This window comes from Drosophila mauritiana, chromosome 3R (assembly GCF_004382145.1).
Source record: "Drosophila mauritiana strain mau12 chromosome 3R, ASM438214v1, whole genome shotgun sequence".
Taxonomy (NCBI): domain Eukaryota; kingdom Metazoa; phylum Arthropoda; class Insecta; order Diptera; family Drosophilidae; genus Drosophila; species Drosophila mauritiana.
The window spans coordinates 18,767,157-18,795,015 of NC_046670.1; the positions used below are offsets into that span (position 1 = coordinate 18,767,157).

Here is a 27,859-nt window from a genome sequence, read left to right on the forward strand (position 1 = left end):
TGCCGCCGCTGCTTGTGGGTCGCCGCCGGCGCAGTAGTGATCCACCGTAAAACTGTCTTGGCTACCAGAGCATTGCAGGCGATGCGGGGGCGGTGACGACGAGTGGCGCGGGTAAATGTTGTGTCCTTTCGGGGATTTCTTGGATTGCTCCCCCCTGCGCTACGCAGCACCTTCTAGCCTCTAGATATGTGGTTTGGGCCAGGAGCTGCCAGTGCCAGTGCCAGTGTGATGATGTGGCTAATGCTCTTCTCACTGTGTGCAGCGTTTGGGCCAACAAGCATTGCTTACAGGTTTATGGTTTTAACTCTCTCTATTGTTTCAGTTTTGTTAACAATGGTTTTTGCTTTGTCATGTGTGGCATCCGCGTGGACTCCCTTCTGCGATCACAGCTTATCCAACAACAACTTCTATTTAATTATGATTAATCAACAACAAGAAAATGGGCGATGCTTTAAAGTCTACAACAATTTGGTTTTATGGGGTTTTGTTGGGATTTGCTTATTACTGTCGTCTATTATTCATTAATGGTTATGTAAATTCTGTTGCTATCACTGGTAATATAATGTGTCCGATTCGTCCAATATCCAATCTGCATCTGTATCTGCATTCGCATCTGCATCCCACGACGCTGAGTTGATGTGGCAATAAATTATTGTATCCTTTTTAATTGAGCCTGCCTGGGCAGCAAATATATACTTTTGTTCGGTTTAAGCTATTTTAAATGCTTGAGTTTTTATGTGCTGCAATTGATGCAATTAACTTGTTCATCACAATTGTAATTAATTTGTTGTATTTGGGGTTTAACTTGTTTTTAATCTTGCTTTATTATTGAGTTCTCTATATAGATGTGTGTGTTTTAATTTGATGCAACTTTTTGAATTTAATTTTGAATTGATTTTGTTTTGGTTTTTTGGTTTAGCTTTTATATTTTCAAATTTTCTAGCATGCGATTTCTGCAAAGGAAAATCGTTGAAAAGCTCAAAATTTAACGAAATTTATTCGACTTGCGAAGTGTGGGCGTGTGTGCGTGGGTGGGAAAGTGGGTGTGTGGGTGGTTGTGTGTGTGTGTGGGATTCAAGGGGTGTTGACTATATACAAACTCAGCACAGCGGGAAAAGGAATTTCGGGCTTAAGGAATTTTAATTTAATGTTGCACGCCGCTGAGAGCCTTTCCAGAAACGCTTGTTTTCGCATTTAATACAAATAAATTAAATATTTAATCCCTTAGACACACACCTGTACAATTGAAATTAGTGTAACGATAGGCAACCTCGCATCCAACTTCCCTCGCATCCAACTTCTCCAACCCCGAAAGCAATCAACGAAACAGATGGGAACCAAATGGAGCGTAATATGCACTGGGGGAAAATCGATTTGGAAATGAAAAGGCCTGTAAAATCGTTTCGCAATAGCCAAGGTACAGATACTTCTGGAAAGTCTAAAACTCCTACCATTTACATTTTACATTTTTACTTGCTAAATCTGTTACTATTTTCAGATAGCACTGATTATATCGAAGGTATGGCCTATTTTCAAGATTTAATCAATTGTACCCTTTGTGTTTTTCGGCCCTATAACTATGCATTGTTTCTGTGTAGACAGTTTTCTATTCCGCGCCTCGTTTTAATTAAACTCACTGTCTAGGCAACTGAAAATGTGTATTTTATATGCCTCAGAGATAAAAATAAAAATTTACAATATAAAAACCTGTGTTGTCCCAGGGGAAGAGCGAAACAGAACTTGGTGGGCTGGCAGGCGAAGGCGGAGCAGGGCTTTTTATCTAAACGGTTCCAAAAGGCAATCGTTTGGGGAAAAAGCCTTAAAAATAAAAATAAAAACGGCGGCAGGGGAGGAAAACAAGACTGTGAAACAAAAAAGCTAAAATACAAAAAAAAAAAATCGAGAGGAGTGGAGAAAACGTGGAACTCGGGAAATTATATGCGCTAATAAAGACGGGAGAGGAGGGCTGAGGAGATAAAGAGGACTCCCAAGGACTCCATTGCCAGGCAATTCCCAGGCGACTATCGGGACCGCAGGCGGAGACTATTTATGCTAAATAGTTTTCAACAAATTCCAAACACACTGACTGCCGAAAGTCTGCCTTCGCTGGCATCGAATTAAATTAAAACGGAATTGTGAATGCTTAAATAATATTCGCATAATAAAAGAGGGACCTCACGAAACCGGGAGGCGTTGAAATGTTTGCTTTTGGCGCTGCTTCCGCTGAATGCTAATGTGCCACATGCCGCCCATAATTGAATGGGAACGTGCCAGTCTCGTCCTGGCTTCTGGTCCTGCTTTTCTTCTGGCTTTTGGCTTTGGCTTTGGCTTTCTCTTTATCCTGCGGGGCAGGAAGTCAAGGAAGCCAAGGACGTGGAAGCCACGTTGCCGTGGAAGCTGGAACTTTGCAGCGGAACATACGCGTTCAAAACAACCAAATTCAATTCATAAAAGATTCAAAAACCAACAAAGAAAGTATGGCAGAAACACTGACAGAGAAAGCAGCAAAGTATGAAAGAAAGCAAAACGAGGAACCGCAGCCAGCCCAGAAAAACACAAAAAAACAAGACAAAATAAAAACTAAGTTGAGGTAAAGTGAGTTTTGCCAGTCTATCTGGATCCTGAGGACCAAGGACCAGTGGGGAAATGGAGGACTTCGTCTAAACCACTGAGCTGCACTTGCTACACGCTGGCAAGGAGATGCGGTGCTGATGAATTTCCAAGTGGAAACAGGGAAAAATGAATAGGAAAAACAGGGCAAATAAAAATCCCACGAATTTTCAAGCACAGTGGTCGCTTCATCAGTTCAGCTTTAATTGGCAGTGATTGCGAGTGCTCCTTGAATATTTTGATTTACCAATCAATTCAATTAAGACCGCAAATCAAGTATTTCTTGGCTTATTTATGGCTAAAATCAGACTTTAACCGGATGAATCATTTCAGTATTCAAGAGCAAACAAGCTGCGATTTCGCTTCATCCTCTCAACAGCATTAAGCTCATAGCATATGTTTTGTATGATAATATTGGCCCATCTTAAACTCTGTTTTTAATCAAAATAAACCAACCTGCCTTCGCAGGTAAATATTCAAATCTAGGATCTTCGACTCGAGCAGAAGTACTGAACTGGAGTAAATGAAAATTCTAAATTCCACGCAACCACTGTAGTTTGAATTCTCTTGCAGCTTCTCTTTGGCTTCTCCCCTTTTTCCCGCTTTTCCCAGTCTTTGTGTATATATACACATTTTTGATAAGGCAAACGGAAATGGCATAGGATGGCGAGGGGATGATGAAACGGGGGCGGGGCTGTGCTGAGTGGCAAAGTGAAGTGAAGCGAACTTCAGTTTGTTGAGGAATTCCAAGTTTGCAGGTGGGTGGGTGGTGGGTGGATTTTCGTTCAGGTGTTCTACGCTCTTTTTTATGTTAGTACTTACTGCAACGAAATGTTGTTGTTGTGCGTATCTAACTCGTTGTGTAGTCTGTGTTTTCGGGGGTTTTTCTGCTTTAATGAATTAAGGAGTACATATTTTTTGTTCTTTATTGTTTTAATTTATTTAGCTTTTTGCTTGCACTGGCTGTAGTTTTTTTTCGGGATAAATTGATTTAAATTAGTTTTTGTTCTGCACCGATTTGATTTGATTTACACCGCATACATCAGCACACACACACACACACAGACAGGCGAAATCACGCACACAGATAAACGTAGGCGAAATGCGATTCATTTAATTCAATTGAGGAGTGAATTTTGGTGGCGCGTTCGTGAAATCATTGATAATCGTTTCTAGCAAATCGATTTGGCAATGCGGTCGAAATGGTTTCTCTGCTGGCGTCGCTGCCTTATCCTTGTTGCGGTTGTTGCTTCTCCAAGAGAGCGTCAGCGGGACCAGCCTCTCTCGAAAGAGAGAAATCAGAAACTCCCACACATACACACCAAGAGCGGAGAGAGGAGCGGGGGGCCAAAGAAGGCCAGAAGCTGACCGGATCGGACAGTATGAAAAAAATTCGCAGGAAACCAGAGAGGCTGCGAAAAGTCGCCAAAACGACCACGCACACTTATTTTTTTTCCACTATGGTGAAAATCTGTGTGAGAATTTTCCTTGTGAAAATCAATGCTTTTGCCTTTACACTTTTTATGTTGCCTACATTTTTTGCGCGCAACTTTGTTGGGTAACGAAAGTGTGCACTGCTTGCAATTAAAAAGTTTCTATCGCTTTTTTTCGGCTATCCAAAACTTTAGTTTGCTCGCTGTCTTCCGTTTTTCTCGACTTTTTCTTTTGCGATTTTCCTAGTTTTTGCATTTCGCTGCGCCGTATGGCAACTCACTGGAGTGTGTGCGTGTGTGCGTTTTTTTCGTGTGCAGCCGTTGTGCGTGTGTGTGCTGCTGCGGGCGCTGCTTGCTGATGCTGCTGCTGCGGCTACTGCTGCTGCGGATGCTGCTGCTACTGTATACCCGTGCTGTCCAGGCAAGGGCTCGCGTTAAACTGGCACAGAACCAGTCAGCAAGGTGCACAATTATAGACTGAATCCTCGAGTCCTGTCAGCATCCAGTTGAAGCTCTCTGTCCTGTCCTTGCTCTCGCTCTCTTTTGCTCCGCACTGCTTGTCCTTGCTCTCCTGGCCTGGCCTTGCTCTCGCTCTCTCTTTTTGGCTTTCAGCTGAATGCAGCCCGCTGCCCCCAATCAATTTCCTGTGTGCGAGCGCGACAACTAGTGTTCGCTGACTTGGTGGCCTGACTTCTGTGCTTCTTGCTGAATCTGTTGTGGGATGCAGGATGCTGGCAGCGAAGCCGACCGCGACGCCAACTGCAGCTGCGGACATGCGCAGTAGTCGTCTCTGTCTGGCAGCCACATTCCTCACTCATTGGCAATCGCAGACGAATTTGCTGCTGCACAGTGGTCTAAAGCCATTTAAGTATCGTTTTTATTTAAATTTAAATTGGAAACTACTTCAGAGGTAATTTCTCCAAGTATAAATATTTCAGTTATAGTTAATTGTTCACTTCTACATTTTTAAAACCATTTCCGATGCCATTTAAATAGTATTAATACGCAACGTGGTTCCTCGAATAGTCATAACATGCTTCAAATCTTAATTAAAAGCCTATCTAAATTGGTATCCATCGTTTTAGAGCACACTAATTGGCCAGCTAGGCCAGTGTGCTCTGCCACCGCCTTTTCGGCTAACGCACAACGTGGCGAGCGTGCAAATATTCGTAATTTATGGCACAATGTCTGCGCCACGTAGTCGTTAACCCAATCATTGCCAACGTCAACGCTGGCGTCATCATCAGCATCAACATCATCCGTTTCTGCATCATGATGATGATCATCATCATCAGCAGCAGCAGCAACATCAGCGTTTCATCAGGACGCTGCAGCTGCAGATTGGTGAGCGGTGGCCAAAAAACTTGGCCAAAATAGGTGTATTGTGAACAGCAGGGTGGACCCGGGCTTTCGAGTGTAATTTAAGGTTATAAAAACAGCACTTTTGGTGTAAGTAAGTCATAAAAAACTCATAACAGCACTTGCTTTCAAAGTTTATCACTCATACGCACTGTTGTCCTTTTTTGTATGTAAAAACCTGACTTACGTGTCGTATGCGTAATATTTTTTCAGGTTCAAATTGATTTTAATGAATATAAGAATGCCGAAATTGTTTTTTTTTTTTTGCGGTTTTGTGACGGAAATAAAAATGGCGGAAATTCTTTTGAAAGTCTCTAGTAATTTTAAAATATAAAGTTTTAATTAAATTTTGTTGGTTTGAAAACTTGGCGAGCTTTCTTTAATTAAAGTTTTTAGACATGACATTCTGATTTTACCGTGTATTAAAACGTGATGCGTACGAAAATGGTGGGTAATATTCGACTATATTTCGGTGGCGCATAGGAAGAGCAATGTGTACAGTGTTCCTAATTACCTCCGATAGCGGCTCACCCTAGAATCCTGGCACACAATCACCAAGACACTCAGACACTTGCCAAAGAGGATGCGGGCGTGTGGCAAAAGGATTCATTGCCAAAAGAGGAAGACGCAGCAGTGGCAGAAGCGGCAGAAGGTGGAAAACCGCAACCTAATTACATGTGGTAAGGCCCCAGCTATCCATTGGGGCCAGGCAAACACAGAGAAAGGACGCAGAATGGCAGGACGAGTGGGGCAGCAGCGGGGGACAAATGGACAGACAGTCGGAGAGACAGCCCCTTTATGAGTTATGAATCTGTGCTGAGGCACAGCAAATATTTATGGAGCGCTTGTTGTGAATAGCAGGCCAACCGACTGTGCGGGGTCGAAGAAGAAGGGGCAGAACTTGGGGAAAGGGACAAGAACGGAGACGGAGACCTGTGCTTGCAGATTGAAAATGGGAATACCCTGCCAGGACAATTGTTTCCATGGCAGCTAAATACATTGACTGTACTGCCAGCTCCTACCTTAAGTTTTCCGAAAGTCATTTCAGTTTTAATAAGACATTTGATAGCCTTGAAATATTTGCCCACTTAACTAAACGCTGCTGGGATCATTGGAAGCGAACTTGCTTAAAAGGGCAACACGATGTACTTAAATATTAATTATGTCAGCTTTTGTCTGCACTGCAAACTAACGATGAAAATCAGAATACGTTTCTTTTTGCAGTGCATTCGAGTGCTGCAGCGGCATCTTTTTAGCCTCGCAGTGCAAAGAATGCAATTCAGACAATCGATTGATTCGCAAGGACAAGAACCCACAGCAGCCATCATGCGAGCTTAACGCGCTGCATAACGGGCTTTTAATTAATGCAAAATAAAGCACCAACCCACTATCTCTGACTATCCGACAGATTGCACCTCGGAAAAGCCACCACCCACCCATCGCACGGCGTTATGTTATGTCGAGTGATTTTCGGTCCGAATTCATTTGGGCCCAAGGTTCCAGCACAGGCAGTGTAGGTCAAGGCCCATTCGAAAAATGGAGCCCGTGTAATCGCATCCTGGCCATAAACTATTAACTTGCTGCTGTCGCCAACGTTTTGTGTTGCGCTGCCAGCAACACGCCAATGGAAAATGGAAGCGCCGGGGGCTGAAAGCGTCCAAAAGGGTACCAGGTGCACTGGACACTCCTACTAGCAGCATTTAGCACACACAAAACACATTTCTGATTCAGCATTTGAAATACTGCTTAAGAATCGAATGCACTTTGAATGAAAGTTGAAAAATAATAAATATTAAGTATATATTTTTAAAAAATCGATCTAACATTCGCTGACTTTTTGTTTCAGTGCATGAAAAGAGTGAAAGCAATTTGGCACGAATTTGTCATCTCATCGAAGTGGCAACAAATTTGGCTGCAACACAGCAGCAACAATGGCAATAACAATAACAAGGATGATGGCAGTTACAGAGCTGCAATTTTGGGGGCTACCATCGGGGGCTTGGGGGCGTGGCTGGCGACATTTATGTGTGTTGTGCAGCCAAAAGAGTAACCCTAATGTGTCAGTGGGGCAGGTAAAGTGGAGGGCAGGACATCCTCCCTGCATCTGGTCCTGTAACTACTGCTCCTGACAGTTTGCTTGCTTAGCCTCGTTGACACGTTTAGTTGTCAACTAACCCACACACACACACACCATCGCACACGTACTAGGACACTAACACACTGGGGGAAAGATGAACACGTGCACAAACACCGCACACACACAGACAGACATCCGTAGTAGTGCCTTCTGTGTATATCCGTATCCGTATTCCGTGCAAATCAGAATCAAGTCAAAGGTAAAACGACCGTTGTAATAATGCTGATGGCATCCCAGAAATCGAGCCAAAATGGGATAGGATGTGTGTGTGGCACACAAAAATGCAAATTCGTTGGCCATTTGGCAAATTGATTTTGCCACTGCAATTGGCCAATATTCAATGAGTGTCCACTGGGGAAAGGACAATAAACAAAGGCTGGCGAAACGAAGCGTTTTATGTTCCATGAAGTCTTACTTAAGGATGAGAGTTGCTAGATCTCAATGTGGCAAGTTGCTGTAACTAGAGTAGAAACTTTGCACCCAATGGGATTAGCACATTTTTGCTTTCATCGCTTAAGTGAAGCGCATAAGTTTATTGAAACGTACGAGAAAAAAGTGAAAACAACATTTTCGATTTGAATTCATAATAAGCTCTAATCAATTTTTTATTGAATCCGCTTTTTTATTCGGAAATAACGTTTTGCTGGAATTAGTCATTGTCGTTATTAAATTTATTTGTTTACACGCACACACGCCAAAGGTAATTTGAAATATGTAATTATAACATCCGGCATAAATCATTGACGTTATTTAATGCACTTGGATTTAATTAGTTTGGTGTTTAGTTATGCAAGCATTGTCAATAAATTTAAATCGAAATATTCAAGGGTGCCACGATAATTTATAGTTTTATAAACATCTTTCCATCGGCTTCTATTGTGATTTATCCTAGCCTGCTTGCTTTTAATTTCAAATTAACTAGCAGCCTTTTCTAGTTAATAGTTGATGATTGGTCAAACGATGGCGTAATAGTTACCAAACATATCCACAGTCTATGATAACTACACATGTACGCCCAAATTGCCACATTACATTAATTTGATTTAAATTGAAAAGTAATTAAGTGGTCTAGCAGCCCATCTCCCACATAATCGTCAGTTTTCCAACGCATCATGCGGGTGGAGCTCTCCTAGTTTTCCCCCCACCCACTTCAGCGGGCATTTTCACTTGCAGACCGCACAAAAACAGTAAACAAAATTTAATCAAACTTTGGCCGCAACTCAAATGAAAGGCCAACTCCACTGTGCATTGCCCACCACCCACTCCTGCCACATGCATAACCATAACCATTACTCTACATACATATATATATATATTCATAATCCCCTGCGATGATATCGCTTAACAAGCCGATTTACCTGATGGTGCAGATTGTTGTAGTAGCGCGTTATATATGCGGGCAGCAGTTTGGCGGTCTCCAGTCCGATCCACTGGAAAATCTCGAGGTGCTCCTGGTTGGGCTGCAGCGGATACTGGTGCTCCAGGCAGGTGGTGTCCGTTGCCGCGGATAGATGTTCGCAGCAGCGGCAACAGCAGCACACATCCTCGACCGGCTCCATTCGGATGATGAAGGCACCGACCGCCACCGAAAACTTGGTGGCTTTTATCAATTTATAATTTGATTATTTGTGTGCCTTGACAAGACATTGAAGTTTCTTCTTCTCTATTTCTTTTTTTTTTTGTTGTTGCTGCTGGCTGGCACAACACATTTGAATTTAAATTGAGTTATGGGCGGCTGACAGGCGGGGCTGCAGTATTTTCTTGTGCTGCCAATTTATGAGCAGGGCAACGGCGCGTCCCCAGCGCCAGGGAGCAGCCCAGTCCCTGGGATCCCGGATCCGTATCCCTATCCGTATCCGCATCCGCATCCGGCTGGCGGTTGCCATTTTGTCAATTGCTCCCATGTGGATTTTGCCGCCAAACACGTGGGCTGTCGCCTGCTGCTCCTGCCTGCTTTCCTTCTATTATTTTCTTCGTTTTTTTTTTTTTTTTTGTTTATTTGGCTTTTTTTCGTGACGGAGGTTACGGCGGAAACTCGCGCGCGTAATTGGCACACTCACGAACGCTCACACACACACACACAGACAAACACACACTCCGGGGCTTTCAGCCGGGTCCGGGTAAGCGTCCTGTTAATTGGGTCAAGCGGGATGACGGGGGGTGCATCCTCTTGAGAAATAGACTCACGGCTCGAACTAGAACTCAAACTCAATCGCCGCGAAACGCCACAACTCCAACTCTCAACAGAGCGGCACAACTTGACGAAGGTTTTCGGCCACAATTCTCCGGAGAGGGGGTGTGGGGTGTGGCGCCTCGTTAGGCGCCATTTTCACACATCAGCGGGCAAGTGGCAAATAAATCCGAGTCGAATAAATCCGCCGACGTTCCCCAGCGGCGACTGCGCCGCAAACTAAACTAAAATCTCGGGTGCGCGCTTTTTGTTTAAGTCAATCACGAGTGCTCCGTTGTTGCAACTTGGCCAACAGTGTTGGCATATGGCCGTGGAATTTTTCAACTGCCACTGCGGTTAGGTACTGGGCCTGCAAGTTTCAGTACCGCAGTATAGAAACTAACACTTTATAAGTACCATATATTCTAATCATAAAGCATCTATGAGCATTTCATATATGATTGGTTCAATTTCCAGCTAGAAAGCAATTTAGTTTATATAAAATAAATTTTTGTTTTCATTGCATATACTTCTTCATTTAAAATATTGTATATATTACAAATATGCGACTATAAAAGGTCAAAGTGAAGCCTTTCAAAGCACTTTGATCCCGACGATATATGGTTACAAATGTCAAAGTAACGAATGTACCTTTGCCATTACTGCCACCACCCACTGGGTCAAGACGAAAGAGATGGCGAGATTCGAAGAAAGAGAGAAGCCAAAACTGCAGTTTGCTGCAATTTGCAGATGGTGAGAGAGACGGAGAGATGAAAGAGAGAGCCGCAGCTTTTGCAGCTTTCACTTGGACATTGGCATTGTTGGTGGCACTGCAGCCCTGGACAGCATCCCAGCAACCCCCATCCCCTTGGGGCATCACCCCTCTCCCTCCCCCCTACAACTAACCACCCCCTTCGACGCCGCCCGCTGAGCTGTGTATATAGCATTAACACATTCGTTCATTGCTTTCATCGTTGGCCTGCGTTTTCCTGCAGTTGTTCATATTTTTTTTTTATGCCCACTATTCTTTCATTCTTTGGGCTCGTTTTTTCCTTTTTTTTTTGCAGATTGCTCGGATTTATGAAAATGAGACTGGGCTTGCGTCACACACAAAAAAGACAGACAAACAGGCGGAAGGACAGACAGACGGACGGACGGATATAGCCGAGTCCGAGGCACGAGAGGCGCAAAAATAAATAAAAGGAGGAAAATCAGTAGGAGCAGCACACAGCAGTCGGCGCAAAAAGTGTAGTCTGCTTCAAGGAGCAATTAACGACAGTGGATGGCACAGAGTTATGTTATAGCATTGCGTCCGTATCACACACAAGCAGTGCTGCTCGCCCACAGAAACCCAGACGCCCAACGAACCAGACCAGCTAACCATCCAACCCGTCCAACGATTTCTGGATGGGAGGTAGACCTTATACCCTGGAATAGGAAGACACGGCTAACATGACGGGGGTAAACCAATGAGGAGCTTAGGCCGAGTCTGGCAAATAATTGGATACTCGGCAGGATGAATCCTTGCGCACATAAACACTCCTCAGTGTTGTCCTTTTCAAGTTCTTTGACTGGGCCACATTAAAGCTCACTTTGATGGGTGCAGTTCATCTGCGGAGTAAGTTGATACAGAGGGTTTCATCCAGGAAATACCTGCATTTGAATGGGAAATACATAGTTATGTTTGTCTGACTAATCATTGTTATTTCACTGCTTTCAGAGATTGTATCTGCTTGTTTGTACTGGAACTGAACTAAAATGGGCATGCTTAAATGGTTAAAAGCAGCTTATTTCCTTACAGGACTTTCTCCATGAGCGCAAATTCTATTGAAACCGTTCGGGTTACCCAGTCAATTCAGGAATCTCCTGTTCCATATTGTTTTGTTTCGTTTAAACACATCTTTAGTTGCACAGTATTCCCCAAGCTCTGCTTATGCAACCAGTTTTTCAGGCATTATAGCATCCATTAGCAATATTACTAGTATCCAATAACGCAGCAATTGAATTCCAGCCAAGGTCCCCACAGAGATTGTAATAATCTTTTATGGTCCTATATCGGGCCGTAAGGATATTTAAGGTTTCGTCGAAACAAAGAGTAAGCCCCTGTCCGTTTTTTGCTTATTTATTTTTTGTTTCGCTATCGTTAAATGTTTTTGTGCCCCTTTCGCAGCTGCCGAGTGAAGTGGGAGAGTGGAGCAGTGAGGGATTGCAGGAGTGAAGGCGGATGGCCATATGCCGACGTAGTCGGAACAACGATGGCACTTGAGCCGTGTACTCGTAGCATACTTTTCAGCGCAGAAAGCCCTCGGGCGGGAAAATGGGAACTGAGCCCGGGAGCCAGCAGGGTGCGGATGTTGTTGCCCCAGCTCCTGTTTCCCTTGCTCCTTTTGATGCTGCTGGCGTTTCTGATGCTGATTCTGCTTCTTCTGCTGATGTTGCTTTAGCTGTTGTTGTGGCCTGACTACGTCCGAAATTCATTTCGGTTTATTTTGATTAAACTGTTTGTATTTGGTTGCATTAGCTGCTATATGTGCTTACACTTAAAAAAATATATTTCAAAATAACAATCAGACAATTCCTTGTGCAGACACAAGTTCATAATAAAACATTATCTACAGCAGCTTGGAATTGAAGGCTTTAAACTCGTAGTTTTATCAACCTTGCTGTGCCTGATAAATGCTCTGTTGAATACATTCATTATTTCCTCTTACTTATATACAATTATTTGCCAAAGTGTATTTATGTGCATGTACAGCACTGAACGCCGTTGGCATGATTCTCTGTTTAAGCAAAGGATTAGTGACTCTGTCTGCGAGCGAGTCCTGCGAGTGATGGCTGAGATCCAGGCTCTTACTTCATCGCCGCCGTGTTTGCCCGCACTAAATACATTTCAAATTTGTTTAAGCTTAAGCCAAAGCGAATTGGGCGGCTCGAGTGGACCACAGATTGATATGACCACAGAGGCGAACAAAGAGAACCAGAAAGCCCGGTGATTGCCAGATTATTGCAAAATACAGCTTGCCACAAAATGCCCAACAGAGTAAGAGTAAACAAGAAAGGCAGGGCGCTCCCTGTCATCCCAGCTTGCCACTCACCTGCATGTGGGGGGCGGCCAGTAGCTGCATCAGCTCGTCCTTGGCATACTTGCCGCCCAGTGAGTTGCCGCCGGACGTCGATGAGAGCAGCTCCAGGACATCGCGACATCGGCCTACGGCCTCGGCAGCCGGTGCTCTACCATTGCTGGTCACCACTGTCGCCGCGATCCTGTCGAATAGCTGCAGGAACTGGTGCAGCCTGTTGTCGCGCAGCATGTCCCGCAGCACATCGGCGTCAACGTGTGCGTCCTGCAGCGAGTATATGTCGTCCAGACAGTCCAAGATGCGCTGCACTGCCTCGATGCCCGCTTCCTCGTCGGCCCATTCGTCCGTAGCGCCGGTTATGGGCACTGCAATAAAAGGAATAACATATGAACAGATTCCGACATAATTGATTGTGTATAATCTATAGGCTTATTGCATGATGACGTCTGCAGTGTTATAACCAAATTGAATTTTCAGCTTCAGACATTAAATTAATTGATGTGATTATGTTTTGCAGTTAAACTTCGAATATATAAGGCAGAATTGAAATCAAATTGCAACAAAGCTTAACGAATTTCTAGAATTTCACAAGAGCAAACGAGAAACCAATGCGTTAAAAATTTAATGTAGTATAGAATTTCTATATGTACTACTTTACGATTCAGTAACCGAAGTAAAATGAGTACTTTTCGATTGGTTTGAAACCAATATGGGACTTTACAAATGAATACTAACTGTCCGCATCGGTGGCGTATAGCGGATCCATGTTGGTGCCTCCTGCGATGGCCTGAACAGCACCCTTTAGCTTGCGCCGGGCATTGTAGCGCTTCAATTCCTCCACCGTGTCCGCCAGGTGAGTGCGCTGTAGTTTGTCCCGGTCCCGTATCCATGGATGATCCAGCACCTCGGTGATGGAGAGTCTGTGATGTGGATTGGCGGCCAGCATTTTCATGACTAAGTCCTTGGCGTTCGCCGAGATTGATTTCCACTCCGGTGCTTCAAACTAAAAAGAAATTGTTTATCAATTAAATGTTATCTTTAAAAGCTGAGAATAGTCTAGCATTCGAGACTCCACCTACCGATAACCGACCGCGAGCTATTGACTGCTGCAACCTCACTCCGGATCCCAGGAAGGGCAATCTGCCCGAAAGCAGGACGTGCAGCATCACTCCGGCACCCCAAACATCGCAGCCTTTGCCGTAAAGCCGCCTGGTCACCACCTCTGGCGCCATATAATGCGGACATCCTACCCGTCCGTGTGTTTCTATGGTTTCCCGGGTGCCGGGCAACTGAATGGCCGATCCGAAGCCGCCAAGTTTCACCGGCGCCGAGTTGTCGACGGTGGCGAGGAGAGCGCAGGCGGGACGCACATCCCTGTGCAGGATGTCGTTCTCGTGACAATAGCGCAGTGCCTCCAGGATTTGCCGCATATAGTGACTAGAAAAGAGAATGGGTTAATATTTAGTGTTCCTTATTTAATTTCATTTGCGCTTGTTTTGGGCATCAACTTAATTGGGAATACTTATACACAGAAGCCATATATAAGTATAAAATAGAAGTAGCCTTGTTTAATTTGATTTATTCCATTACTTGTTACTTGTGTTTAAATGGCACACGTTTAATTACTCTTATAAATTATCTTGGATGTTAATCTCTCGAATAGACAACTAAATTGGGTTTGCTCAAATCAAATTACTGCCGGGCACGTCCTTTAATTAATTATAATTAATAATTTACTCCCTTTTGGGCCAAAACAAACGCAGATTGTGGCATTGTGGCAATGCCGCTCGATTCTCACCAAGCAACCGCCTCGCTGTAGACAAAACCGGCAACAGCACGCCGCACAACCTCGAAGCACAAGTCGGAGCCCTCCATGCTGCAAGAGTGCAAAGCGAAAGGACATTAGCGATGGGCACAAGGACACCACCGAATTTGACAACTTACAACTCGAAGACCATGTAAAGCATTCCCTCGGAACTGTACGTCTCCAGCAGCTCCACAATGTGCGGATGCTTTAACATGTGACATATTGTGGCCTCGCGCTTCAGATCTGCAAGAAAAAAATTTGCAGAGAATGGGGGCGTGAGTTCAGATTGAGCGAGGTTGGGGCAAACAGCGGCAATTAGTTGACATTGGAATGGGGCACGTGGGGAGCACCACCCTCTACACCAGCTGGCAGTGGCACTAATGGACTTAGCGCTGACTTATGTGCCTGCCATGTATCATTTAGTCAATGGCCGGATGGCTGCTCCTCGTCCACATCCACATCCACATTCACATCCACGTCCGGGTTCGTGTCCATGTCCTGATTCAGGCTCAGGTCCTGGCGCCCTTGCACTTGAGCAATTTCTTTTTAATTGGCGTCTTGGGCTGGCTAACGGGCAGCCCTGGGGGCGTGCTACACGTGTGGCAGCGGCATAATTTTGAATAATTGAGCAGCTTAATTATAATTTATTCACACAGCGCTCTGGAGGAGTCAGGAATCGGTAGCCCGGGGCCAAATCGAACAAGGTCGTACATCTATATAGGTGTATTGTGTATATAATGCTCACCCGCTGTGCTCAGTCCAGGACTCGCTGTGAACTTGGCCACATCCACGATTTTGACGGCAAACTGCTGATTGGACTCCCTGTGTATGCATCGCCTTACGATGGAGAAGGGTCCTCTGTAAGAAGGGGGAAAATAAATTCGGATTAAACTTCAATTGAAAGTTGATTGTGTCTAAATGGGAGCGAATAAAATTTTATCTTGCTTCGACAAAAGCAAAATATTTATATTTTCCGAGCGTCTAAAAGCAAACAAGATTCTTAAGGAAGAGAAAATTTAATCAACTATGTATTCTCTTTGTAGTTGCAAACGTGGGGTTTAATAAAAAAGCTTGCCATAATATTACTGTTGATTACTTTACAAATAAATTTTAATTTTCTTACAAATTCCTAGTCAATAACACATTTAAAGCTACGATTTTCTTGTTTTATGAGCGTGATTAATTTTTATTGAACTATGTCACCAAGCTTATTTTGGAAAACTATGGCGATTCAAGGTCGTCATTTTGCTTATATTTTATAGATTATAAATTGCAAAAATTAAAAAATGTCATCTTTAGTGACTCACACTTCATTGAATAAACTTTAGAACCATTTTAGAACCAGTACTACTATTTCTAAGCTATATTCCAATAATAATGTCGTTAAAGAACATACAGTTGTCGACTGTCACTGTATGCGACATGCAGCTGACGGGCTTTAGATCCCATCCGTCCCTGGAGAAGTACCATGATAACCATACCCAGCTTAGCAATAGTAAATCAATTTTGATCTGCTCTGAACTATGTCAATGGGACATTTTCAACATCAGTGAAAAATATTTTTCCAACGAAACTAAATTAAACAAAGTTCAACTTAATAACATTGACAGCTTTGTGAATGAACTTCTGGCTAAACTATGATGATCACAGCAAAAGTAACTAGCACAGAAAATGTTTGGTCATACATTTTTGAATAATGCAAAAGTTGGGCGTTTGGGAAAGTTTTTTACGGAGGGGAGCTGGCTTCGTCCCAGGCCAATAGTTGCATGATTTACGGCTTGTGGGTGGCTGGGATGGGCATACGGGGCGGATACATAATACATAATGAGATAATGGCCATGGATGCCAGCTGTCAGCAGCAGAATCGGCTAAAGATATAGCCGGTGGGGCGAAACTTACTTGCCAATGACCTCGCACAGCTCGTAGACGTCGTCAAAGAGAATTTCGTCTTCGGTCATTTTGAATAATTGATGAATTGATGCCTCGACTCAATTGCTTTTTCGAATATTGATGAGTTGTGTCCTGTTTTTCGTGTCCGGCGCTTTTCCTTCTCCCGCTTCCTTTTGCACGTCGCCTACTGCCCTCCAAAAACGAACATAAAAAATAAACAAAAAACTAAGCGGCCAGTGAGCAACTCCAAGACTTTGAGCGTTTTCCTTCAGTTTCTTCTGATGATTTGTTGTTAATGGTATTGTTGCTGTAATCGTTGATTCGTTGTTGCCGCTAATGCTGTTGCTGTTTTCGTAGCTGCTGATGTTAAAAATGCATTTTGCGCTGGAAAAATATAACAAGTGGAAATGGTGGAGGTGAGTTTTTCCATTAGTTGAAGGCCGCTAATCAGATTTATTTGGCGTCTAATTAAGAAACTGTCAAGAAGCTTTCAGAGAATTCTGTCAAGCAGATGACGCACCTGTTCTATAGATATATACAAATTTGTTTCGATTTGTATAGAACTATAATAAAATAAGCTAAACTAATAATTTCCTAAATATTTTGTAACTGAACCATTTCAAGCTTACTCACAAACTAAAAGCATAATTAAGTTTATAATGCTATCTGAATCAATCAAAATGAAAATGTGAAGTTGGGCGGGTGTGTTGACACTTGTGTGATGGGAACACTTTTCGAGGGTCCACTGTTCGTGGTGTCGCAACGGAAATGAGACTGGCCTGGCCGAAACTTGTTTGATGTGTCAATCACACTCGTATCAGGTGTAAACCCCAATCAATTACAGGCAGCACACACCACAAATGCACAAAATGCTGTCGAAAGTGCCAATGGTAGGAAGGAAGTATCCCCGCACAGTGGGCGTTGTGAATTTTGCAACGGAAATGATGGCCAGCTGAAAAGGTAAACAAGCCAGCAGGACCTGCAGAATGTGTCCTTTTCGAGGGTCTCATTCCAAGGATGTTCGCGGGGAAAGTGCGACGGTGGGGGTAGGGGAGGGGGGGAGAGGCACTACCTTTGTCTTGGCCATACTATTATTATGCCTTTTGGTCCAGCACTTGAACACACTTTTCAAAACTTTGATGGCACTCCAAAAATCCGAAAGGAGAAAGCCAGAGAGCGAGAGAGCGTGAAAGAGAGCGAAGGAGTGCGAGAGAGATGGCGAGCATGGATGTAAAGTGCGCCGGCGCCGTGCGAAATTCGTGTAAAGCACCAAAATTGTAATCGTAAAAAATATAAGCTATGCTTTCTGCCCGGGCTGCATGAATATTTAAATGTGCAACAATTTACGATGCACACACGAAAAGTGGAGACCTGAGTTGCGGCTGCGAGAGCGGGACGGAGCATTTGCGGGGAATCCCCGCGAAGGACTTTCTGGGAGTCATGTTTAATGCAGAGCTGCGCATGGGGCGCGGTGTTTTTGGCTCGGTTTTAGTATTCGGGCTCGAGGGTTTTACCTTGCTCGTGTGCCGCTGTTGTAAAATGCCTTGACACTTTCCACACGACCTTACCGCCCACCAACACCGCCCCCCGCACCAACACACCCACCCACACCCACATACACTCACTCACTGACTATGTGTGTGCATTTGGCCCTGCTTTTAGGACTTTTGAGACTCTCGAGTGTCGCACAATTGGCAAATTGATTCTTTGTCTAAAGGATTTGCATTGCTCATGTTCCACGCCCCCTTATCAACGACACCGCCCCCTTCATCAGTCACACATAGAGGGCGCCACACTCACACCACACACACACACGCACACACACTGGCACGAACAATTCGCATATAGTTTTATGTACGAAAACCCACCGATTTGGCAGCGATTTTTCAACGGCCGCTGGTTTCTGGCATTTTAACGAATCGCATTAGCACTCGATTGTCTAGGTGCGAACCACGAATCGCCTGGCAAGCTGATTGCATTGGGTAATTTACTAATTTTAACTTAAAACAAACACGGCCCGTGAGGAATTGATTGGCGAAGAACTGGTTGCAACTGAACCGGTTCGCCGGGAACTAGAACTCCAGGGCTGCAGGTGCACTGCTGGATTGGTTCGGAACTTGGAGTCGGTTCGTGGCGCTCCAATTAAAAATTGATAATTCAACCTGTGTTCATTAAAGAGATCGTTTGAAATTTTAATCTAAGCATTAACACGCAGCAACTTACTATTTTTAGCACTGTTTTTATTCAAGAAAGTTCGTTTGAGTCACCCAACTGGTTATACTGAAAAAATACCAGAAGCCCATTGGTATCTAAACTTCGCTGTCATTTTCTAATTAACTTTATTTGGTCCGCTTAACCTTGCGCGGGAGTTTTTGAAAAAATTTTTGAGGAAGAGAAAGTATCATATTGGCATATTGTTAATAATATAGTCTGAGTAAAAGTATAGTATGATCTCTTATCGAAATGGAAAATAAATATTATTACCATTTTAGGTTAATGTTTCGTAGTTTTGCTAAAAAAAATCACTTATATTTAACTGCACCTTTCTCTTCGGTAGCATTTTGCATATGCTTTTATTTGCTTGACTTATCTGCAATGAGCAGTTTGTTTTCCTTTGATAAATACCCACTGCATGCTTAATAAATTTACTCGAAAGTAAGATAATTCATTGCACACTGAATTGTTTCCGCTTGAGTGAAGTCAAATGAAGGTAAATATTTACGCGGTACGCAAGCAATTGCATAAAGCTATTGTATGATATTGCACAAGCGAATTTCGAACACTTTCCAGTTTTATCGGCAATACGATGCCAATTACCATTCATCAACTTGAAAGTAAACATTATCCCTTCGAAAATGATTCACGATTTACTTATGTGGACTAAGCCACCAGTCTGTTAATACAGGGATTTCCACTACAGAACCTTTATCAACTTGCTTTATCGCCAGCCTCGTTCACAGCTCATTGAACATTACCATATTATTTACATTACTTCTCTTTGCGCGCCATTCAACTTTATCTATTATTATTATTATTACCCCACAGCATTTGATAAGCCCATTAGAATAAATTAAGATCTTGGCATTAATATGCCAGGCACACACAGGAGTCCCTCAAGCAAAGACGAGGAAAACCCACACGCACTCCTCGAAAATAAAGAAACCCGTAGGTGCGTAATCTTTAAATCAGTTGGAAGGGGTTGGGGACGGGGGCCAATACTCAAACATAAACATCATCAATTACAAAACGAACAGCAACAACAACAACAATCACCGCCAAACGCCCAACGACAACAACAAACAGATAAGGTGCAACAGAAACAACAAGCCAATAAGGGAGCAACAAACACAAAACCATCAGCCAGATGAAGAAAGAGCTGATGAAAATGAACTCAATATGGCCATATTACAACAGCCAACGCGAAAAGGATAAGCACCAACAACCATTTCGAGATGAGCAGCAAGAACGACAAGTGTTAATGATCAGCAATAACAACAGTGGTCACCCGAAAATGTCCACCTCTTGATTGTGGAATAGCAGTCCATTAAAATATATGCACTATAAAATAATTAGAAATATCAAAATAGATTACAATCTAATCTTTTTTTTTTTTAATTTGTACAACTTTTTCCATCATTTGTGAGATAATAGTAATGAACTACAGTATGAACTACAAAGTACATACCTTTCTCAACCTTAAGTGATTTTACCTTCTTGTATCAGCCAACTAAAATACAAAGAAAAGAAAAGAAAATTTGTGTTTGCCATTTAAAAACCAAATCTTAAAGCATGCATTGAAAATATTATCCAATTACCACTGTACCCTAATAAAAAAAAGGACAAAGCGCAGGAACAATACACAACTCACGGTGAGAAGTCGTAGGTCGTTGCTTTGCATTTGTTTGCTGCGTTGGTTGACAATCAAAAACAAAAACACTAAAAGGAACACGGTAAGCAAAGCAGAAGGAGAAAATCAGAAAACAAAAATACTCGACTCGATAAAAGGAGAACAACAAAAGGGCAGGGAAAAAGGCTCAGCCACTCAGGTGAAATCAAAATCAAATTCAACGCCAACGAGCGACTCATCCCCATCCCCTTCCCCTGGTACCTTTCCCAGTTGCCAGTTCCTTGTTCCTTGCCCCGCTCCATTCGCCGTCTCTTTCGGTGGCGATAGCCCCGTCTCTTTCCCGTCACCGATTCTCGTTCTCTGTTGTTCTCTGTCGCCGGTGATCGTCATCATTTGGACTTGCGACTGTCGCGCTTAATGCGTGTGGATGGACATGAACGTGTAGGATTCGAATTGACATTATAAAAACGGGTTTGCTGCCAATATATATATTGCCGGTTACGCTGCCTCCTACGTTCCACGTCCTACGCCTACGTCCCTCGCCCAGGACTTCCCCCCATCCCACTCTTCCTCACCACCTCATCTTCTGTTGTACCTGCCTACTTGGATCTGATTCCTGTTCGCTGTTGTCTCTCTAGGATATTACATACCTGCTGGTCGACGGGGAAAGGGGCGCGCCAAAAAGATAAGAAAGGCGGGGGAAGGAGATCCTCAACAATGGTAGCCTGACATCAAAATGATCCGATAATGACAGTTGATATGTGGGCGAACCCATCGAAAATGTCAGATTTGAGCATGTTAAATTCCCAACGATTATATTGCATTCAATTGTGACTAATTTCATCAACGGCGATTGAAATATAAAATAAGAAATGGGCGCAATTAAATGCATATCTTTTATTTGACTTGTAAATAAGTAAATATGGAATTGTTATTAAATATTGACAGTGTGTATATATTGTGGGACAATCAAAAAGATAGCCACACTTTATGAAGAACCTATGGTATATTTATTTCTTAGAAGGCATTTATTGCTAAGCCCTTTAATAAATGTACACATTATTGTAAATGATAAATAAATAACCGATAACAAGCACGTATTTGCATTATTCTCTTCTATAAGATTTGCTTGTAATAATGATTGAAAATAGGTTGAAGCATAAACTATATTCTAAAAAATTTTTAATACATTTGTATCTAAACTCATCATTTATGCGTTTGCCCGACTGAAACTGTACTTGGCACTGGGTCTGATGGATGGATTGGTCACTGACACAGCATCATTAGAGGTCGAGACCCTCCCTCACTCCCTGCGCGTGAGTAGTCCGCAGCCCCTTTGGGCCTTTCTCTTTTCGCCTGATCATGTTATGGCATATTCAGTTAATGTAGTCAAATTACATTGCCTGGAAATGCAACGCACAGACGCATATTCGTTTACCAGACCTAAACGCCGGGCTCCCGATCTCTTGGATTCGATCCCGAGCAGGGCCCAAACCATGACCATGGCCCATATGGCAGCAAAAGCAGCAACAGCGGCAGCAATTAACTGCAAAATGTCATTAACCAGCGTCGTAGGTGAGAGGACAAAAAGAAGAGGAAGAAGAGGAGACGAACTGACATATGACAGGCACATCAAGCACTCAGAAAACCCGAACCCGAACCGAACCCAAACCCAACCCAACCCAACCCAGTAGAACCCTGTTCAGCATCACTAAAAACGCCCTCGCTCGGGCCAAGCCCCTCATCCACCCTAAATGCACTGCAAAAAATAGTGCAAGTACTGCTATCTTAATGGATATTTTAAAATCCGTTAGTAAATGCAGATGGTTATTTAAAATACAATGACAAGATCATCACTCTTCAATTCCGATATGTTTTGCCAAGTTGTTAACACTTTATTAGCAAACAAATATTAGTCACGTCAGCTTCGTAATTGGCTGGCTAAATATTTACAATCATAGTTAATAGATGGTATCAAACGACAAAAATTCAATATTAAAATAAACTACTATTGAAATGTTACAATCATAATAGAGTACACACATTAATTGAGACACTTTGATGGGCTCACAAGCATAAAATTCAAATCGCCAGTATCGAAAAGGACCCTTTCTCTGAGTGTATCCACCCCTCCCCCACGAACACTGCTCATGGCCTGTGTATTATGTTCCCTGGACGTTCCACCTCGGCATTAAACGCTTGATTAAATTTCCTTACAAATGGGTTGGGCGGGGGGTAGTGCACACACCAGCAGACGCTATAGGGATATATATATGCATATGCATTTGTTATTGGAAAAAAGGTCATCTCAGTTTCTGCGTCCATATGTTGCGACCTGGACAGCTATCCATCCATCCATCCATCCGTCTATGCATTTTGTATCTGGTATCGTCGCGTATCTTGTATCTCACAGCTGCTGCTGCTCGTTCTGACTGTCATCGCAATTAGAAAGCTCTGCTGATCTCTCTCACGTGATTTGTGATTTTTGCTGTTCTGCCCGCCTAGCACTTGCATTTCATTTCCCATGGAACAAGTTCCCTTCCGGCGGAAAACGAGGGGTTTGTCAAGTTATAAAAATCGAATGAAAAAAGATATAGGGAATGGTGGGGAAGCCTGAAAAGTGCGGCACAGCGAAACGCGGTGAGAAAATGTTTTGCATTATTTACATTTTTACTGCAGTTAGTTATGTGCTGCGCTCCGTTTTGTTCTGACTCGTTTTGGCCATTACTCCGCTGCAGGACATCCGTCATCCGTTGCGCTTGCTTTGCTTTCCTGCTTGTTTTTGGGATCGTTCTCGCTTCTTTTTCGACTTGGTTTGGTTTGGTTTTATCGCTTGGCTTCCTGCCGCCTTTGAGCCCTGTTGATGTTGCTCTCATTAACAAATTGTCAGGTGTGCTGGCCGCGTCAGTTATCCGTCATGGTTTGGTTGATCAGCACAGAACCCAAACGATCTGAATCCAGCTGGAGCGGAGAAGTAGACGATTCCGAAGTCGTCAAGTAACATACAGAACATTTCACAAAACAATCCGAAAGATCCAAACTGTGCCATTATAAGACTATAAGATACTCATTGCAGATAGTGGATAGTTTCTATCTGAAAAGTTGGTAACAGCTCATACTTTATATATGTAATATATACTACATATACTATCCAACCTTTAAGATACTTAATCAAGGTAGAACGCACCTACATATACAAGTACATTACATATAGAAAAAAGCAAACCAGATGTCAGTCTGCTGAAATACAATATACCCCTTGAAATGTGCAAGTACCAGGTACGAAAACTGCCGTTCAGAACATGCTTGCAATTCAACTGTAAAAGCTATTAAACGGAAAGTTTGTCGACTTCCCTCCTCAGTCTGGTCAACTCCGGAACCCCTTCTTTTCCCCTTCCCTTTCCTTAGCCGATTCTCTCTTTGTCTTCCCCATTTCTCTCACTGTTTACCTGTTGCTCGTAAACAAATGCCGCCTTAATCAATTCCTAAAAACTGCTCAAACTTCAAGTGATAACAAACAAAGGCGAGACAAACGCATGGATGGTTGGAAAGAAAGAAAGTCCCAGGGATCAGGTTCCCCACTTCGAACCCTTTGCCCACCCCCTTATCACCACTATTTTTCCGGAGTTTATGGCCAAGACTCGTCTGATACCGGGGATGCTTCATGTTTATTTTCTCACACAGGCGGCAAAACAAATAAATTCCGTTGCCGTTGGAGAATCGAATTTTGAAAACCTAATCAAATCGAACAGCCTCTCTGTCCCCCGTTGGGTTCCCTAACCCCTTTCTCGTTTCGATTGAGAGGGTATCTTGGTTATGGGAAAGAGGTATGCTATAGTTGGGCGGATTTGTGATAGTAGTAATATGCTTGTAAGGTAATAAAATATGTTAACACAATCCTACTGCTTGGTCAATTGGGTTTTAAAGATAGAGCGAATATGGAAATAGGTATTAGAATTAACTAGTTCCATCAATGCTCGCTGTATATAAGGTATGCATTAGTCGGTTCTACGAGTGTGCCCCATCTGACTTCGAACATTTTTTATTGACGACCACCAGGCGGGTGATGGGCCCCAAAGATTCCCCATCCGCACTCGTAATTAAATATCCAAATTGAGTGTAAGCAAATGCCGCCGACTTCTAGCCCTTCCTTCTGTCAACTATGCAGGGGTTGCATCTGGATCGGGATCGAGATCGGGATCTTTATGTGGAGCTGTATCTGTTTGTGGCTGGAAATAGCAACGCATCCAAGTGAGGCATTTTGTGCAACACACGCCAAAATGTTTGGTTGTTAAAGGGGGTAGCGTTCTGGGGGGGAAGGGGTACAGGAACTGCATTTGCATGGGCCTTTATGCACCCCTTCCGAATCCCCCAACCCCTTCACTACAACCACTCCCCCACTCACAGCGCTTTCCTATTTCTGTCTTTATTGCTGCTGCTTATGCAAACGCATGGGGCATGTCTCCCGCAACTGCAGTGACTCCAACTCCTGCACTGCAACTCATCATCCAGGTTTTTTATTTTCAATTAACAAACGCAGTTCAACGATCTTCATATAAATAAAACCATTTTCTAGACATTTTAAGGTGCCCTTACATCATTCCAATTGAACAAATATTGTGAAGCGCTAAGAAATGTAATTAAAAAAAAAAAGCAAATAAATCAATAAATTTATTAAGCTATAATTAAATTGAATTATGCATGCTAAATATATTTACATATTTAAGCTATCTTTACGGAAAGTTATTGCCCTACCGCTCGTTTAACTTTAACTTTAAAAATAATAGCCTTTTTAACTTTCAGATTGGTTTTAATCATTTAAATACCTAGATTTTCGCACAGTTTTTTCCAGTGCATTGCACGATCCAACTTTGGCTCCATCTGGCTGCATTTAGTTTTTCTCCAACGGGCATAGACAATGGAAAACATTTTCCTGTCGCTGTCTCTGTTTTGGAGTCCCTTGTTGTTGTTGATGTTCCTGTCCCTGACTCGCCCCGTCCCTTTCTGCTCGCCCGCCCCCTGTCCTTGCTTCCCCGCCGCACCCCTTGCCCAAGCTTTAGCCGCCGGCCGCCGCCCATCGAACATCAACATAAAAATCCATGTGATGCTCTTTTTTTGTTGTTGTTTTCGTGCTCTATGCGTTGTCGTTGTTTCGTTATTTATTCGTTCTTCTCTCTTCTGCTCTCTCCGTCACTTAAATATTTAAATGTGCATATGGTATCCACTCTCTCCGCCCTGTGGTTGTTGTTGTCGCTGGAGTTGTTGCTGCTGTTGCGTAGTCGCATGTGAATGCTCTCTAATCTCGCAATGTCGTTGAACCTTTCCCCTGTACTTTTTTATTTTGCCGTACTCGACTTTATTGTTATTATTATTTTTCGCGACTCTCCTCTCCTCTTTATTTTCTACACATCGCTTACTGTGTTTGCTTTTGCAGACTCGCTCGCTTGCCTTCCATTTTTTTGCGCTCTTTTCGATTACTTTATGTCATAGCATACGACAACAACAACAACAACAACTACCGATGACAATGATAACAGCAGTGAATGCAATAACAACTGACAAGGACGGCAGTGGTTAAAAGGGGACAGCTAATGTGTTGGGGGGTAAGGACTCTCCTCAAATCTCCAAGCCTACTTATTACCGTGATCCTAAGGTTTGAGAATTTACCATAGATAAAGATGATAACAAACTTTGCAATTTCTTTACATATAATAAATGGATCGTTTAAAACAAAATCCCTTAAAACTATGATCTGCCATCGCCCCTGGAAAGTGCACACGTGCAATTCTGCCGCTGCCTGCCTCGAGGCAATTATTTCCAATTTAGCAAAACAACACAAGAGGAGCAGCATGGAGCTGAAGCTGGAGCTGGAGCATAGGCATCCAAAGCTATAGATTGGCCTCTGTCCGAGATCTGGGCTTGGCTCTGGACCTGCTCCTATTGTCTTTCCATCGGTTCATTGCCCGATGCACAGATGCAGCAGCTCTAGCATCATACTATAAAAGCACACTGAGAAAAAAAACCAATTAAATTGAACATAGATATAAGAAAAGCAAAGCAATCTAGCAATGGCTCCATTTCTCCACTATGTATCCTCCATAGGTGAAGGTACTTTGATCTATATCTGATATTATATATTTTATAATATTATAGAAATAATTTCCTCAATTATATATATGGTATGTATGCAGTAATCTTTTCTCTCTATATACAATAAATTACAACTTCAATTTCCTGTTATACACCTCGAATGCATTATTTTCGAAAATTCGGGATCCTAAATACCTAACAAGATCTTTTATTACGTGCTGTGGCCAATTCATTTAGCTTTTAGTTTTACAGTTTTACTGCCAGTAAATCAATTTGGATTTGTTCCGGTGCAGCCCCATCCCAAAAGCGATCCCCATCACCAGCTCGGTCATCACGGCAACTGGGTACTGTCGACCGAAGACCGAAGACTGAAGACTGAAGACTGACTAGGCTGGAGACTTAAGCTGGGGTCAGGCCTGCTCCATGGTCCATGCAATTACTCCATGTACTTGGGGACTGTAATAACACGGACGCGAACTGTACGTAAACTGGTTGCAGGATGCTGCTCCCGCTGATGTTGCTGCTGCAGCTTGGCGACCTGGGGACTTGGAGCCGCGGCTTGGGCAGCGACTTTCTAGCCGGTGTTATCTGTCTATATCTATCTAGGAAAACCAGTTATTGGGGGCCCAGGCTTGTTGCACGCCCATTTCGAGCCGAGAGTTGCTGCGGCAGCTCCTCGCCGGTTGTTAAAGTTAATGTGCCTGCCTGCTATGGTGGCTGTCGATCCGACCAGGACTAGACCTGTTGCCCGTCGCCAGTTGCCCGTTGGCCGTTGCCAGTTGCTGGTTGCTGATCGCCGATGTTGCCGGTGCTTTGCTGTATGCAACATCTAGCCCCACTGGCAACTTGCAACTGGATTTGCCGAAGGCTGTTGACTCCGTTGTTTTTCTATTGCCAGTTGCCAGCACAGAGGCTCCCGAGGCTCACGACTTCCTTCTTGGGTTCTTCTGGCTAGCTAGCTGGCTGGCTGGGCTGGCTGGTCTGGCTGACTGGCTGGGATATTGGAAAACAACTCGTACAGCTGCGAGTTCGTTGACTTCGAGTGGAGCTATTCTAATGCCCGGCAAACGTGTTTGGCAACTTGCAATACAATTGGGTGTGTGGAGGGACGTGAAAAAGGAAAATAGCAGTGGGAATGGGAATGGGAGTGGGAGCACTGCTCCATCCACTGCTACTCCCACTCATCCCATTTCCATTTAAGCAGCAAAATACATTAAATGAAAGGGACTTGCGCCGAGAAGTCATCGCCTTACTAATTGCCCACGAGTGAATTGAAATTGAAATGAAGTTTGCATTGAAGCGTTCCGGAAAAATCAAATGAACATTGAACACATTGATAAGCAGTAAACTGGATTCCAATGATAAGCAAATTTGACATATTTAATGGCCATACTTGTTTACATACACAAACTCATAAAAAGACTTTTAAATATTTA

General features: G+C 43.3%; 1 protein-coding gene across 3 annotated transcripts in view; it reads right to left on the minus strand.

Moving 5' to 3' along the window:
• LOC117146012 (peripheral plasma membrane protein CASK) overlaps positions 1 to 18,540 on the minus strand; it is a 38,732-nt gene extending 20,192 nt beyond the window's left edge. For 2 of the 3 annotated variants that reach the window (XM_033311932.1, XM_033311931.1), the window contains exons 1-8: positions 18,355 to 18,540; positions 16,496 to 16,870; positions 15,342 to 15,454; positions 14,734 to 14,839; positions 14,588 to 14,665; positions 13,869 to 14,226; positions 13,525 to 13,792; positions 12,805 to 13,154 (exon numbers count right to left, since the gene is read on the minus strand). In XM_033311932.1, the coding sequence (XP_033167823.1) occupies positions 12,805 to 13,154; positions 13,525 to 13,792; positions 13,869 to 14,226; positions 14,588 to 14,665; positions 14,734 to 14,839; positions 15,342 to 15,454; positions 16,496 to 16,554 (1,332 nt within the window). In that variant the 5' untranslated portion in view covers positions 16,555 to 16,870; positions 18,355 to 18,540. Of the gene's footprint in view, positions 1 to 8,897; positions 9,114 to 12,804; positions 13,155 to 13,524; positions 13,793 to 13,868; positions 14,227 to 14,587; positions 14,666 to 14,733; positions 14,840 to 15,341; positions 15,455 to 16,495; positions 16,871 to 18,354 lie in introns of those variants that run through there. The other variant, XM_033311935.1, reaches the window with a different exon arrangement.
• Positions 18,541 to 27,859: the final 9,319 nt, after the last annotated feature.